Source organism: Mastigoproctus giganteus, chromosome 4 (genome assembly GCF_048544385.1).
Source record: "Mastigoproctus giganteus isolate SK-2022 chromosome 4, ASM4854438v1, whole genome shotgun sequence".
In the NCBI taxonomy this organism is placed as follows: domain Eukaryota; kingdom Metazoa; phylum Arthropoda; class Arachnida; order Uropygi; family Thelyphonidae; genus Mastigoproctus; species Mastigoproctus giganteus.
Genome location: NC_143578.1, coordinates 12,226,267 through 12,243,314, shown reverse-complemented (window position 1 = coordinate 12,243,314; position 17,048 = coordinate 12,226,267). Strand labels below are relative to the sequence as shown.

Sequence of the window (17,048 nt, the reverse complement as noted above, 5' to 3'; positions counted from 1 at the left end):
TCATTAATGATACTTGCAGGATTTTCCAACTGGGGAGAGGAGGCAAAACCCCTATAAAGTTAAAGCTCTGGAGATCTGCTCCTGAGGCTAACATTACATTGGGTAAGCGCTAAACCAATGGGAGACAAGAAAATAGTAATATAAATCTGTGTTTATGGTTAAAGCCTCGAACTAAGTAATTATGGGTTTAAGAGAGGGAAAATTGGATATATACAGTAAATATAGAAAGTTACGACTAAGTCATCGGGCCGAGGTTAAGTTAGGACAAGAGATAGGATAAATCAAATAGTATACAATCATGAACTTGGAATATAATGGAATGTAATTCTGATCATCAATCAAAATGTGCTGATTCATGGTTATCTACAAATTCTCATAAACTTGCAAAGCAGAATTTTAGATATGGTAATTATCCTGCTTATTATGGCTACAGGAACACCGATTCATATGACGTCCGTTTGAATTATATGAATAAAGACTGGTTTGAAGATAAAGATGTATTGGACGTTGGTTGCAACGTAGGACATTTTACTCTTAGTATTGCCAAAGATTTTTCTCCGAGAACAGTTGTTGGTATAGATATCGATGGATCCTTAATAAAAGCTTCCAGGAGTAATTTGCGTCATTATCTAAGTCCAGATGTGCTGAAGGGATTGGAATTCCCGCTCTCACTGCTACTCAGTTATGGCCCTGTTTTGACGTCGTCGTGGCCTGAAAAAAGTTTTAATTGTCAAGAGTCAAAATTTCCTTTGAATGTGTTTTTTGTTGAAGTAAGCAGGTTGATAAATATTTGTTTTCCTTGTTGTCCAAACGTTTTTGTATAGACAAAATGAAATTCTCTTTAAGTGCAAAAACTGATGCACACACTACAATATAGAATTTTATTATTTTTTAATAATTATGTGAGAAGGGGATTAATACAAAGATATATTTAGTTTTTTGTTGAGCTTAGTCAATTGAATGGGAAATAACCTGTTAACAGTTGAGAATTCTGAACTGTCTTATAAGGACAGTAAGCATAAAAATGGTTGCAGTAGATATATTCTTCAATACAATAGAAGTAAATTAAAAAAAAATATGGATGCCAATAATATGTGAACTGATCTAATCTAAGAAATAGCTGAACAGCTGAGTAATTTTATTTCAGCAGTGTAAAACATGGACTGGGTTTATAGATAAATAGTATTGTTTGATCACAAGAAACCTATTGTGCTTTTCCTAAATTATTTAGCATGTCATGGTACTGGGTTCTTGAGTCAATTTGCAGGCCAGTGGCTGCAAGAAGTGCGTTTGGTAATGGGTATATGCTTTTACCATAATTGATGAATTTGCAAATGATTATGATAAGAGAGATGTGTACCCATCTCTTACTGTACTCCAGTATTAGCACACTTAAGTGTCAGTCAGAAAAAAAAAAAAAATAATAATAATACTCATTTCAAATCAAAAAAAGTTTTTGTAACTACATATATATATATTCATATGTTTTGTGTATATATGTATGAACACTGGACCCTGTACATTAAATAATGCACAGAGCCATAAAGGGTTAGCACTTACCTAACGTGCTGCACCAAAGGTTTGATTCAGTCTGCAACATTTGCAAGTCACAGAACAATTCTGCATGCTTTTTTCTATTAGCTGACCATATCAACGATTCATACGCAAAGTGTAAATGTGCACTAGTGGTGGGGATTGAACACACTTGTTAGGTTTCCTAGGTTTTTTTCATTATTCACTGCCTTTAGTTCGGTGCTATCCAAATAGTATGCTTTCCTAGAATTGCAGTTACGCAAACACAACCAAGTCAAATGGACTTGTTAACTAGATTACATCAAAGTAACATTTTTTAATTTCATTAATTGCCCCGCCCATTTTATCATCTATAAATGTAAACATTAAACTTGAAATACATTAATATCAGAATTGTGTGGAAGTTTTGTCTTTAAGCTGTGAGTAGTTGATTGTTAGAGCAAACTTTATTCATAATGCTACATTGCCTTAGTTTATGAACATTTGTTCATGTGGTACACTATCAAAGACTACTGACACCTAAGTACACACAGGGTGCCTCCATAGCCAGGTGGGCAGGAGCAGCAGTGCGTAGCACACGCTTCTTGATCAGACCAGGGTTTGAGCCCGTGACCACCAAATATGGAGGATGCGGAAAGGTCAGGGAATGACCACTGCATATCCCCTGAGCAATATGGCCTTAGTTGCTAATGCTCCTAAAAACCAAATAACAAACCTAAGTACACTAAAACTTTGATTTAATGGACTGTTATAGAGGCAGGTCCATTAAATTTGATTGTTGTTAAACTCAACAGAAATACATAGTTGCAAATTGTCAGTTGGGGTGGGAAAAAAATACTGTAATTCTGTTTTACTACATTATCTGCATTTATGTGGAGTAAAAGAGATTAAAATGTTCTTTACTGGCAGTTGCAACTCTGACTAAAGTTTATTCAGAGTTTATGAAAAGCTCTATTTCTCACTTGGAGTTGATGGATGATGATGGTGAGAAAAATCCTGACTCCATGGCACTCTGTTTTATTGTGAAAACATTTAGCTGAAGGTAAATACCATCAGGCTGAGGCAGTTATACCCCAGATCAGTTACAGGTACTCTGTTATTTCTAAAGTATTAATATTATTAGTGGCAAAAGATGCAAGGAAGATATAGAGCATTAAAAGGAGGGGGAACTACCCATATTATTTGCCTATTCCCAATAATAATTTATCTAATCCTTCCTTAAATTTGTTCATAATATCCACTTCCACAACACCAAATGAAAGTTTGTTCCAACAATCAATTACTTTTGGCTGAAAGCAAATTTTCATATATCTGTCTTGCAACCATATTTTTCCTATCTAAATTTATTTCCCTTTGTGTGAATTGTCTGAGAAAGAGTAAGAATGCCATCAGCATTTAGTTTATTCAATACATTTAAAGCCTTAAACAATACGGTTAGGTCACCTTGCTGCTGCTGCTGCCTAGTTTATTGGACTTCGGGAAGTGGGGGCGGAGAGAGGTAGATAACACGTATTTATGTTTAACATAGATGGTTAGCTATTTTGACATAGGTGCATGAAGGAAGTAATTTTGTTGTTTCTTTAGATTTCAGCAAAGCATTTGACTCAGTTCTTCATGAGTGGTTGCTATATAAGCTGGAACATGTTTGAATCATAGGTAACATTTTGTTTTGAATCACAGGGTGGGAAGCAGAGGGTTGTGATTAATGGTTGTTCTTCAGACTGGTAATGCTAGAGTAGGATATGCCAAAGATAAGTTCTGGGACCATGGTTGTTTCTGATTTTCTTAAATCACAAATAACAATAGTCATTAGCAAAGGGACGGACAACATGATGTCAAGGTTTGTAAATGATGTGAAGAGTGGGACGATAAAATGAATGGTGAAATTTTCAGTTACAAATGATTCCAGAAAAGGGACAAAGATGTAGATTAGATCACTCTCAATTACCCACTTCTCTTTGGGTAGTTGAGGCTGACGGCTTTGTGAAATTCAGAGGTCAGCTGTATAGTTACCTATGTGAGGAGGGAAGCTGGTAGTTTTTTTCCTTTTTTATATATTTTATTTTTGTTTATTTATTTAATTAAATTTTTTTGGCCTGTGCAGAAAAAGCTTGTAGCTTCCTTGTACTATATGACTAATGCTAATATTAGTTTCCACTTGCTTTCAGTATATGGAAACAAGCCTTTCTTGGTAAGAGAAAGAACCTAACCTAAGAGTACCCTTTTGTGTCCCTGACTAATCTTGTTGCTCTTCTTTGCATCCATTCCAAAAGATACACATCAGACTTCTATATAGTATTCAGTGCCTGCTACATCTTGCATTCATCAGTGATAAATCTTTACATCATCCTAATTTGTTCAGGTCTTTTTTGGAGTAGTCAAATTTACAACCATAGTCAGGTTGTACAGCCATCATTCAGGTAGAACAGTATTTAAAGCTTTACTGGAATTCATGTTTTAAAGATTTTTTGTATAGAGTTCTTTTTTGACTATGTCATAGTGGCTAATCGGATTGGTCAGGCAAGATCCCCCTTAACAAATATGGCTTGTGATTTCTGTATAACTGCACTCTTGTATAGCTGATTCTGCATTACTTCTTTAACCACAGACTCCATTATTATTTCCCGAAACAGAAATAACTTTATGATTTTCCCTGTTTACTGATCTTTAATTACTTTGATCCCTTTTTGTGGCCTCTTCTAGTTCAGAAATCAGTTATAGTAGTCAATTTTGCCGCCTTTCATTTTATTATCCCCTCTCAGAGCCTTATAGACCTCATTGAGGTCTTTTCCCACACCTAAGGTGTATAATTTCCAAGCTCTGTAATCCACATATTTGAAGTGCCCTTTTGTGGAACTCACCATGTGGTTTCACATCTTTGGATTCTTTCAGGAAGCTTGTTAATCTTTTTTTTAGGTGTGGTATCCATTCTTGGACATGGCATTCAAAGTGCAGTCTTACATATGCCCAATGCACTGGGATTATGACCTTCTTGTCTACAAGCAAATGTTTAATAAATCATATAGGACACCATGGGCATTATTTGCTGTCTGTCTATGCTGTTTCTTGTATTCTCTCTATCTTGTGAACTCCTCTGACTGTGTGGTTGTCCCAGAGTATAAACAGAAAATTTATTTATGACTCGAGAACTTCATATCAGACTCTGTCATAACTCCCAAATCACTTCTTTCCTTTGCTGATTTTAACTCAGCTCATCATTTTGTGGTTGCTCTTTCCCAAGTGTAAAATCTTGCATTTAGATAAATTAAAAATAACGACCACTTTTCTGACCATTCCCAAAGCCTGTCCAAATCATCCTGAAGCAATACTACTTATTGCTGATCATTTACCATTCTTTCAATCTTCACATAATATACCCATAAGTTGTTCTACCTCTGATGAAAATGAATAAAAATATTTATTCATTTTGTCGGCAAATCAAACAGGATCATTTATAGTCATGGATCAGTGCAGTTCGTTTATTTCCTTCTGGTTTTAACATATACTTTTCTTTGTGTAATCAGCCAAAAACTTCCTCTATTCTGTATCTCACAAATGTGGGAAACATACCCACAGGAGTCTAACTTCTAACATCTTTAATTGCTGTGCAACATTCAGGTGCACATGCTTTCTCTTTTCATCAGTTTACTTAGGGCTGTAACGATATACCCTAATTGGGTTATAATAAAAAAAATAATAAATGGCACAGATGAGCACTTAACAGTATGTAGGGCTCACAATACCGGTCAAAATCTTTATACTGGTATTTTGGTATTTTTAATTTATGAAACCGGGATATCGGTATTCCAAAAAAAACATTTTTCACAATAAATTTTGATGGCAATTAGGTGCAGTAAAGTAAAGAAAAAACAAGTAATTATTTTAATTCATGTTTAAATCAAACTTTTATTACAATAATAAATATTCTAACAAAAATTATTAAACATACAGTTCTAAAAAACAAAAAAACAAGCATCCACACTACCTGTCTGAATAAAGTGAGTTTTTAAGAAACTCAATAGTGTTATCGTTTAAACTGGATATAATTTTGGTACATATTTAACTAGCAGCCAAAAACTTCCTTTTGGATTCTGTGCTGGTTGGTGCTTTTTACTGAGATAGTTGTAGACGAGTTGCAGTTTTACTCCCTTATTCCCTCATCTTCAAAAAATCTAATTTCCTTTTTATCAAAAATAAAAAAATTATTTCCTTTTTGACTTTTTATGGCACTATATCCTGTATTAACGAAAAAAAGGGTCTAACGGTTAAGCTTGGTGAGGAAACTAAATCTAAGTGGTGGGAAGGGGGTTATTTATTTATTAATTTTTATTTCGCTGTACCTTAGTATCTCTGTCAGTGTATGATTTTCGTACAGCAGCTCCCCTCAAGCACTAAGCCCCACAAGCTACCTGATTGCATTAAAAAATTAGAATTTCCAGGAGCTGAGGGATATTCCCCCCCCCCCCCCCCAACCACACATGAGTATATATATATATATTATATGTGAGCTGTCAGTTTCTCAAGAGCAATGACACAAATATAAAACAAAAGTCATTTATCATACAAATCTTACAATACATAACTGGTGTTCATTTACATCTATTCTATTCATTTTTCTCATTTAATCTGTTAAGAGAATTGCTATCATTTCCATAAAATTTCTCTCAATTAACAATTTTAACTCTCTTTACAGCTTCAAACACTAAACTAATTCAATCTCAATCACTTCATGTTTCTCTTAATCACCAATATCAATTCTCTTCACAGCAGCAATCCATAAGTTTCAAACTTAATGCTAGATTACAATTCCATGTAATCTCTCTTAATTTAGCAATATCAATTTTCTTCACAACTTCAACCAATAAACCAACTCAATACTAAACATTTCCTTATTTCTTGTGTTTCTTCAACTGTACTCTAAAATAATCTCCCACTTTTTCTAAGTACCATTTCCAAAACAACACAGTTCAGAGGACTTACCTTCCTTCTCTTTCATGGTGGAATTCCTCTGTGCGGGTTCCTTACACAGACTGCAGTGATGTCTCTCTCTTAGTTGAACTCTGCATCTCTGCTGTATAGCTCTTCCAGTACTGTCTTATTTTGGGATTTTGAGAACAGTTCTCTGTTAATACTAAAGGAAATTACCACAGCAGTAGTAGAAGCCAGGGCACTGTCTGACTGTCTTGTTATTCAACTTCTGGATTAACTTCTAGCACAGGAACGTGCCTGGCGGAACCCTTCACCCCAGGAGCAGCAGTGCTACGCACTGCTGCTCCTGGCTACGGAGGCGCCACGAATTCTATCCGAATATTCTGAATAATTCCATGGATTTCTCTGCCACTAGTCTCATCAAGTCTTCTGACATTCTTTTAGGTTTAAACCTCTGACATCCATTTAGATTTAAAACTTGTAAAATGCCTCAAAGCTTCTATGATTGCTTTTCTGATCACTTCCCATTTAGAATTTGCATTTGTTAACATCAGTTTGTCCCACAGAAAGGAATTTAAAAACTATATGACCTTTTTAGTCACCATTTCAAATGCAAAATCCTTTCCCTTTACCCTTGACAATAATTATATCTTTAAATAAATCCCATATGAAATAATATGATCACTGCCATCTAGTGGTTGCATTCTTTGAAATTTCTTAATGCATGAAGAGTTGCAGCAAATAATCAGATCATGAATATTTGGTTATTAGCTGATTTCACTTGTTACATCTCTAATATGCTGCAATAGAAAAACAGTCATCCAGTAAATTCAGAAATGTTCTGCTACTGCCTGAGTGACCAGCACACAAGTTCTATAGAATATTTGGAACATTGAAATCCTCCATGACAAGAAGTTTGATTTACATTTTGAATGTTTCATATATTTCTCATTGTAGCCATCATAGTCATTAAGCCTACAATATTCTTTTGCTGTCATTTTTTTTACCAATGCTTTATCACACCAAACTAACTTAGCATTAAAACTAACCAATCGTAGGCAGTGCAACCCATGTCAAGTGGGTGCACTGCCTTAAATTTGTCTAAGTAACTTTGCACCTTTTTCTTTCTAAGTATTCTTCATCCTATTAAAAACAGATTAAACTCCTCTAAACATTTTCATTCAATATAATGGTTATGCCTGCAGCTATAACTTTCAAAATAATTGGCAATGTTTTGGAATCTGTTGCACTTTTTTTTTTATGTTGCACTTTTTTTCGGATAATTTGATTTATGTTTTTTTAAAGTAAGATAACTCATCTCATTCACTTACAAATTTCAGTTATTTGAATAATATCATTTTGTGCAGCAGGAAAAAAAATATTCACAAAACCATTTAAAACTCAGTGCTATTTGACAAATTGTATAAGAACATGAATTCAAATAAGTGTTTAATTTCTTGTTATAACAAAAGCCAAATTAGATTCATTTTGGAGCTTTCATTCCTCATCATATATTACATCTATAACCAATAAGATTCTTGCTATAATGGTGTTGCTGATAGTATCTGTAATAAGAATCCTTCATGCTACACCTTTGTCACGAACTTCACCAGTCCTTTGCAAGGTATATGACACTGAAATTGAAAAACAGAGAATTTTGTGTTAATTTTCACTATTAGAAGATGAAATGCACGAGGCATAACTCCTTATGGGTTTAGGTAATTAACTATATAATATTGGTGTAGATACACCATATTTTACCCATAAATTTGAACTACATATGTAGTGTAAAAGGCATCATTTTTTAGCATTAGCATTAGTAGAGGCATTTGATGCAAGAAAGCAAGCTTATGCAGCATCAGCCAAAAAAAAAAAAAAAAAAAAAACCCACTTCCACTTCACCCCTCTGTTCGTTCCAAATACCTGCCAGCTGAGCCTTAAACTTATTTAGGCTATCAACCTCCACCACAAGGGATGGAAGTCTGTTCCACCAACCAACCACCCGCTGGCTAAAGGCAAATTTCCTCACGTCTATCCTACATCTGTCTTTCCTCAATTTGAATTTATGCCCTCTCAGGTGATTTTTCTGAGCTAGAGGAAGAATCCCATCAGCATTGAGCATGCTTAAACCATTCAAGGCTTTATACACCTCTATCAGATCACCTTGCTGGTGCCTAGTCTCCAGACACTGTAATTTGCAAAACTTAAGCCTTTCTTCATAAGAGCACCCCTTTGTTCCATTCACTAATCTTGTTGCCCTTCTCTGTACTCGTTCCAGCAGCTCTACATCCTTCTTGAAATAGGGCCTCCAGACCTGTATACAGTACTCTAGGTGTGGCCTGACCATTGCCTTATACAATGGAATAATCACCTCCTTATCCCTGCTGGAAAAATTCCTGTATATCATTGACAATACTCCATGAGCTACTCTTGCAGCCCGTCTGCACTGCTCAGAGAACTTCATATCTGCCTGCACAACCACCCCCAAGTCCCTTTCATTCTCTACCACTCTCAGTGTAGTACCACAGAGTTGATATGTTGCTCTGGGATTGCTGTTTCCCATGTGTAGTACTTTACATTTGTCAATGTTAAACTTCATTTGCGACCTCTCAGCCCATCTGCTCAACCTTTCCAGATCCTGTTGCAGCAGCATAGTGTCAGTAGTGTCCTTGACAACCCTGCCAACCTTTGTATCATCTGCAAACTTGGACATTAAGCTTGATATACCATCATCAATATCATTTATAAATACAGAAAACAATAATGGACCCAACACTGAGCCCTGAGGGACTCCACTAATAACATTAGTCCACGATGAGCAGTGTCCATTGATTACCACTCTCTGTCTTCTCCCCCTCAACCACCCCTTTATCCATAGCAGCAATTTGCCTCCAATGTCACACTGCTCCAATTTGTGTAGCAGTCTTCCATGTGCAACAGTATCAAAAGCCTTTCTAAGATCCAAGTATATAATATCAAAGTTATTCCCTGCATCCAGTTCTTTTGTGACTACATCACAGTATCCAATCAAATTGGTTAGGCAAGACTTCCCCTTAACAAAACCATGCTGTGTCTGAGCTATAACTGAAGTCTTGTCTAAATGATCCTGCAGTGCTTCTTTAACCAGTGCCTCCATTAATTTTCCTGGAACAGAAGTTAAGCTCACAGGTCTATAATTACTTGTGTCAGCCTTTGATCCTCCTTTGTGAATTGGGGTCACATTTGCACATTTCCAGTCTATGGGTACCTCCCCTGAGTCCAAGGAAGGTCTCATAATTATGGCTAAGGGTTTGCTTACTTCCTTTGCTGCCTCCTTTAATATAACTGGATAGATCCCATCCACCCCGGGTGCCTTTCTTGTGTTTATGTTCAACAGTTTCTCCTCCACTTTACTCCCAGTTATTTCAAGATTCTGTAGCTTACTGCTAGAGTTGAATACACCTCTGGCATTCCCCTTGCTGAATAACTCCTCATGTGTGAATGTCGATGCAAAATATTCATTTAGTTTGTTAGCTACCTGAGCAGGATCATCAACAGTTGACCCATCAATATCAAGTGGACCAATCTGATTCATCCCCTTCCTTCTAGAGTTAACATAAGTAAAGAACTCTTTGCTGTTTTTCTTTGCATCCCTTGCCAAGGATGTCTCGTAATCTGCCTTTGCCTGCCTAACCTCCTTTGTAACTTGGTTGCATATCAACTTGTATCTATCATAGGCTTCTGTGTCATGTGTTAATTTGTAAGTATCCCATGCATTTTTCTTCTCTGCCATATGCCTCATTAGTTCATCTGACATCCATTTTGGCCTAAACCTTGAACAATATTTCTTAGTTGGTATGTAAAGCCTAGTAGCTTCCAAGATAAGTTCTTTGAATGCTTCCCATTTTGAATTTGCTGTTGGTAACATCATCAGTTGGTCCCACTGTATATAATTTAAATACTGTCTCAGTCCATCGTAGTCGCCTTTACGGAAGCAATAACCCTTCCCTTTACCCCTAATGGTAGTTACCTCTTTGAGTAAATCCCACTTTTATTGCAGATTCTTAATGCATGAAGAATCACTGCTGATAATCAAATCAAGAGTATTACTCCCTCTAGTTGCCTCCCGAACATGCTGATGTAGAAAACAATCATCCAATAAATCCACAAAAGCCCTGCTAGTGTGTGAGTAACCAGCCCCCAAATTCCAGTCAATATCTGGGAAATTAAAATCTCCCATTATAAGACTCTCTGATTTACTGGCCCACTCTATTTCCCTGTACAGTTCCTTATTATACTCATCAGAGTCATTAGGCCTATAGCACCCTCCTACCCTCAATTTTGATCTCCCAATGCTTATGTCACACCAAACTGACTCAACACTGCACTGTCCGGCGATGTCGACTGGCTTCACTTCCTTGGTTTTTATGTGTTTCTTAACTAATAGCATAACCCCTCCCCCCTTCCTATCCTGTCTATCCTTTCTGTAGTCGTTGTACTCCCCAAATTGCAGTTCTGCATCCCTTATATCTGTGTGACACCACGTCTCTGATATCCCAACAATATCTGCCTTTGATGTTTTGAGCAATACCTCAAATTCATCAAATTTATTTACTAAACTCCTAGCATTGGTGTACACGCAAGTATACCTGCACCTGTTTCTATTCTTATCTACCCTAACACAACCCATGTGTTTACTTGTACCGCAATGGCTCCCAGCAGTCTCTGAAATACCATGCATCTTGTTTTCCAGGCTTCTGCTCATTCTAATAGAAGCAGTGCAAGAATCTCTTTCACCTCTGCCAGTGGCTACTGTCAATTTATTGGTCTTTGTCTCCCCCCAAGCTAGCAGTTTTCCGACCCACCTAACACTGCCTCGATAGCATCAGCAAATATTCTTGCGCCCTTTCTATTTAAGTGTATCCCATCCCTGTAGAAGCAATCTCTCCTGTTAACAAGTACAGTCCAGGCTGAAAAAAATTCTACCCCTTGAGCCTTGCACAATCTTTCCATGGCCGAATTGATCGACAAGGCTCTCATCATATACTCCCTCCTATCGTGTCTGGGCAGAATTGCAGACACTTTCAAATTCAACCCTAATTCTCGGCTTTTGTTCAACAGTGACCTGTACTTGTTAAGTAATTCTGCCGGTCTCCTACTCTTAATATTATTAGTGCCAACGTGTACAACTATATCACCTTTTGTGCCCTTAGAAGATGATATTCGCTCTCCAACGTCATCAACCTTTGCCCCTGGCAGACATACCCTGGTCCTGTTCCACCTATTTTAATTGTATCTCTTATTGTGGTTGCCTTCACAGCGAGATAGCTGGTATTGCACTACTTCAAATAAATAATGCTTCTCTAGTAGAGAAGACTACTGTTATTTATTTTCAGTGGATACCACCACCCAGACGATTGTTTCGAAGCTATTTGGCTTCATCATCAGTGAGTGGGCAGGTACCCTGGTAATGCAACATGCCATCACAGTTGCAAAGTTATTTCCACAATATGACACATGCCAAATGGTGTATAAATAATAATGTATTAGAAGATGAGATGCAAAAGGCACAATTTCTTATGGGTTTAGGTAATTAACTATATAATATTGGTGTAGATACACCATAGTTTACCCACGAGAGAGAGAGAGAGGGGGGGGGATGATGATATCTAGCTCAGGAGCCTGGGTGTACCAAGCCCATACTTATCAGATGTGAGCCCCTGGGGTTATATTGTAGATTTGCTTGTTTGTTCTTTTACAGTTATTACATATTCTATATATATGACTGATCAAGTCACTGTGACTTGGTCATCAGTATGGTGTTGCCATATGAGTGCTAGTTTCTGTTCTATCATAATTTTTCACTGCATAAGGGCCACCATTATTCAAATCCATTGCATTTGCAGATCGATCAGTGTATCAGTTCATGTATGCATGGATTTGTCTAATGTTCGATGCAGTGATTCCCTGACCTTTATTGGCCTTGTGGTCCTCTGTCAAGATGGGTCATTATGGTCAGTCTTTAATTTTGTTGGTTCAGTGTTGTTAGGTAGTTTTTGTCTCCTTTTTAGTGATATTTCACATAATTTGGACCTGGTTCCATCAGAGGGGTGCCGCTAAATTTTCAATTAATTGGCATTTTCTAAAATATATTTTTGTATTATACATTTCAGTCTTTCTAAATTACTTTAGGAACATTTCTTCTGCTTGTTTGTTGTTGTTTGTTATTTGGTTTTTAGGAGCATTAGCAACTAAGGCCATATTGCTCCGGGATATGCGGTGGTCATTCTCTGACCTTTCCGCATCCTCTGTATTTGGTGGTGACGGGCTCGAACCCCGGTCTAATCAAGAAGCGTGTGCTACGCACTGCTGCTCCTTCCCACCTGGCTACGGAGCGCCCCATTTCTTCTGCAATACTATTTCTCTTCACCCCGCCTTTGTTTTGTTTTATTATGTATGATTTTTTTTTAAATATTTGCTCTACAGGTTTGCCATGCTACTGGCATGTATTTTATTTGTTTTTAACTTAGTTATAAGCAACATGTAATGGAATGTGTATTAATGCTGCCACTGATTTTGCAATACAGATTTTTCCTTTTCTGTTTATGATAATTTTTTTTCCCATTTTTAATTATTTAAAGTTTTAATACTATATATATATAGTAAGGCCCCACTCCTACAGTGGGTTAGTTTCCAGACCTCACTGAAAAGTGGAACATAGCCTTTTTTCATTTGTGAATGCATATAAAAGCCTAATAACATGTTTACACTATCATATGCTGTAAACAGATGGATTCACCGACAATAAAATGGCACCTGATGCTCTTCTCAGACTCGACTGCTGAGCATGAAAAAGCGGAACAAGCACCAAACATAATGAACATGGATATAATTCAAAACTGCCGTATTAGCAGAAGTCCAAAAAGCAAGTCCCTACTGTATATAGCTTCATAGATTACATTTAATTACTATGACATCACATTCTTAATGTTTTGTTACTTTCTTGCTAACATTTTAAGCGATATTTTGTATTTAGTTATGCTAGACATTGATTAAATTTTTCTGCAGGGAGATTATGTTCCAAAATCTTATGATTTTTTGGAGTATGAAAGGCCACTGTTTGATACTATACTGTGCTTGAGCTTGACAAAATGGATTCATTTAAACTGGGGAGATGAAGGAGTAAAGAGAATGTTTCATCGAATTTATAAACAGCTACGACCTTCAGGAAATCTAATTCTTGAAGTTCAACCATGGCCATCCTATGCTCGCAAAAGAAAATTGACGGTAAGTTAAAAATACTTAATAAATTGAAATTGGGTTTTATTACTGCAATTTGAAATCCTTGGGATCTTAAAACGTGATGATTACCTGTGCTAATATATAGATATACAAAGTTCAGCTTGCAAGTATTATGTAATGTCATCTTGGTTTAAAAAAGTGTATAATAGCATTTTGAAACAAATCCCCGAGTAAATATTACTTAGGAAATTTATCACCAGAAACTTTGATAGTATCACATTACTCCATGTTTCCATCATTAGTATTAACAATTTCAATTGACTTTGGTTTTAACTGTGAATGGATGATAGCCTGTTACTGCAGATCTAAATTAGTAGTACAGTAAGCGTCGATTATAGTGATCACGTTTGCAAATCGAATTTTGATTCTAATAAGCGAAAATCAACAAATATTATCTGGAGGCTATAATAATAAAGATATAAAGCACAAATTTACATGTTATTACCAAAGGTTTATTACCAGTTAAAAATACCTAAAAATCAAAAGAATATTCCGATTTTTATATTCTGAACAAAATAAAAATAAATTTATACTTATGTACATAGCTTAATTAATATACATATTAATTAAACGTAACACTTTGTAATATGATTATAATTTAAAATAGTCACTTATTTTAGATTGCTTTAAATTATCACTACAAAGTCTATTTATAGATTCTCAATATTGATAACAGTCTATATTCACGATCACTTGAACCAGTTTCTTTCTGTCTCTTCTCAGGACGGCTATAGCCTCATGAGTTTGCCAGTTTTGTAACTGGAATTCATTCTGGTTCATCTTCATTTTCCTGCTCCTCGGCAAAATTATCAGTAACACACTGGGCAATTTCTTCATCTGTTACAAAATCTGTAGTAACTTGTAGATCACCATCTATGTCCACCCAATCATTAACCCCCTGTTCATGTCTTCAGGCTTTTCAATGTGATCAGTATTGTGACTTAGTTGCCCATCATGAATAATTAATCCACATTTTTTGAAACAGTTGCTAATGCAGGTTTTGGAAACTTCATTCCAGGTACTCATTGTCATATGAAGTGCATCTAGAACAGTTATCTGCTTTGTGATATCAGATGATGTTCCCAAACCTTCATCTATAGACTGGATGATTCTTCGCCTCATCCGATCTATAAAATGTCTTAAAGGTTTTTATTATTCCCTGGTCGAGAGGTTGAATCAGTGATGTGGTATTTGAAGGTAGAAAAACTAATTCAATATTTTTGAAAGTCAATTTTGGATGAGTTGGGCAGTTGTCCAAAACCAATGCAATATTTTTGTTTTTCTTATCCAATTTGAAATCCCATTTACGAAGATAATCTTCAAATAAAGAAGCTGTCATCCAAGCATTGATATATATTGGCATATTCAACAGGCAGCTGTTTTACTCCTTTAAAATATCTAGGCGATTTACTCTTGCCGATAACTAATGGCTTCATCTTGATTGTTCCTGTCATGTTGCATGTTAAAAGAACTGTAATCCTGTCTTTATCTTCTTTCCTGCAGACGCAGAGGAATTTTTAAAAATCATGCAGTGGTCTGGGGTAGCCCTGTAGTACAACCCTGTTTCATCTGTATTGAAAATGTGTTCAGGATTATAAGTGCTTAACACAGTTTGCCAAGAGGTTTTCAACCAGGTGTCAGCTGGAGACATGTGCACATATGTTTTTGTAAAGGGTGGCACCTAGAACATCTAGGCACCCTAGGGAGTTCCTCCTGAGTGGGTACAGGTGGAACATTCAATTTGTCTGCGGCCCGAGCAGGGTCATCAATAGTTGACCCATAGACGTCGGGTCTGGGGTAGCCCTGTAGTACAACCCTGTTTCATCTGTATTAAAAATGTGTTCAGGATTATAAGTGCTTAACACAGTTTGCCAAGAGGTTTTCAACCAGGTGTCAGCTGGAGACATGTGCACATATGTTTTTGTAAAGGGTGGCACCTAGAACATCTAGGCACCCTAGGGAGTTCCTCCTGAGTGGGTATAGGTGGAAAATTCAATTTGTCTGCAGCCCGAGCAGGGTCATCAATAGTGTAATTCATGATGTAATTCAACCCCTTCCTTCTCGGTATAAGCATAGAGAATCTGCTGTTTTTCTTTGTCAGAGAATTCTTATAATCTGCCTTGTCTTGCCTGGCCTCCTTTGGTGCCTGATTGTAGACTGATTTGTGTCTGCCATAGGCTTCTGTGTCCCCTGATGGTTTGTGTGCATCCAATGCACTTTTCTTCTTTGTATGTCTCAATAGATCATCTGACATCCATTTAAGTCTAAACCTTGAACAGTATTTCTTTGTTGCTATGAAAAGCCAAGTAGCTTCTTTGATAACTTCCCATTTAAAATTTGCTGTTGGTAATATCATCAGTTGTTCCCACTGCACACAATTTAAAAACTGTCTGATACCTCCATAGTCATCTGTAGTAGAGCAAAACCCTGACCCTTTAACCCTTGACAGTAGTTATGTCTTTAATTAAATTCCACATTTGTACACTGTGATCACTGCCACCCAGTGGGTTTCTACCTGCAGGTTCTTATTGAATTAAGAATCACTGCTGATAGAGTAGTGCTTTCTCTTGTTGTCTCTCTAACATACTGCTGAGGAAAACAGTCAAGTCTGAAAAGTTAAAATCATTCAATATCTGAAAAGTTAAAATCCCCATTATGAGACATTGACTTGCTGGACCACTATTTCTCTTGTAAAGCTGTTGGTATACTGATCATAGTCATTAGGCCTATAACCCACTCCTGTTCTCAATTTTGTTTTCCCAGTGCTTATATCACACCAAACTGACTCAACATTGCACTCATTACCTGGATGCATTGTCTTAGATTTAATATTCTTCTTAACTAAGAGCATAATTCGTCCACCCCCTCCCTTCCTGTCTGCTCTTCCTGTATTCATTGTACTCCCTATATTCAAATTCAGCATTATTTATGTCTGAGTGACACCATGTATTATCATTCCATTGCATCTATTTCTAAAGTAGTGGAGAAATCCATTAACCACCAACTCCTAAGCTATCTTGAAGTCTTCCATCTGGTCAATGACCATGAATATGGATTCTGTCATTGTTGATCCACTGACTTATGTTACCCACTTATGGGAAAATTCAAAGTAAAATTTTTGTTTAACTCAAGCAGTTGCTCTTGACATTTTAAAGGCTTTTGATTGTGTTTGGCATAAAGACTTGAACTGTTTTTGTAATTGGATATCCAGCACTCATTGCTCACCATGGGAGATGGCAGACTGCTCTCTGTTCTCCAATTTCTCCATTAATGCTAGTATTCCCAAGGTTCAGTTCTTTCTCCCA

General features: G+C 36.6%; 1 protein-coding gene across 1 annotated transcript in view; it reads left to right on the top strand.

The window, feature by feature from the left end:
• The first annotated feature begins 266 nt into the window (after positions 1-266).
• Positions 267-17,048, top strand: part of LOC150086411 (7SK snRNA methylphosphate capping enzyme-like) — a 45,398-nt gene continuing 28,616 nt past the window's right edge. Inside the window, exons 1-2 of the mRNA XM_090371303.1 lie at positions 267-770; positions 13,510-13,728. Of these exons, the coding sequence (XP_090227429.1) occupies positions 315-770; positions 13,510-13,728 (675 nt within the window). The 5' untranslated portion in view covers positions 267-314. The remainder of the gene's footprint in view (positions 771-13,509; positions 13,729-17,048) is intronic.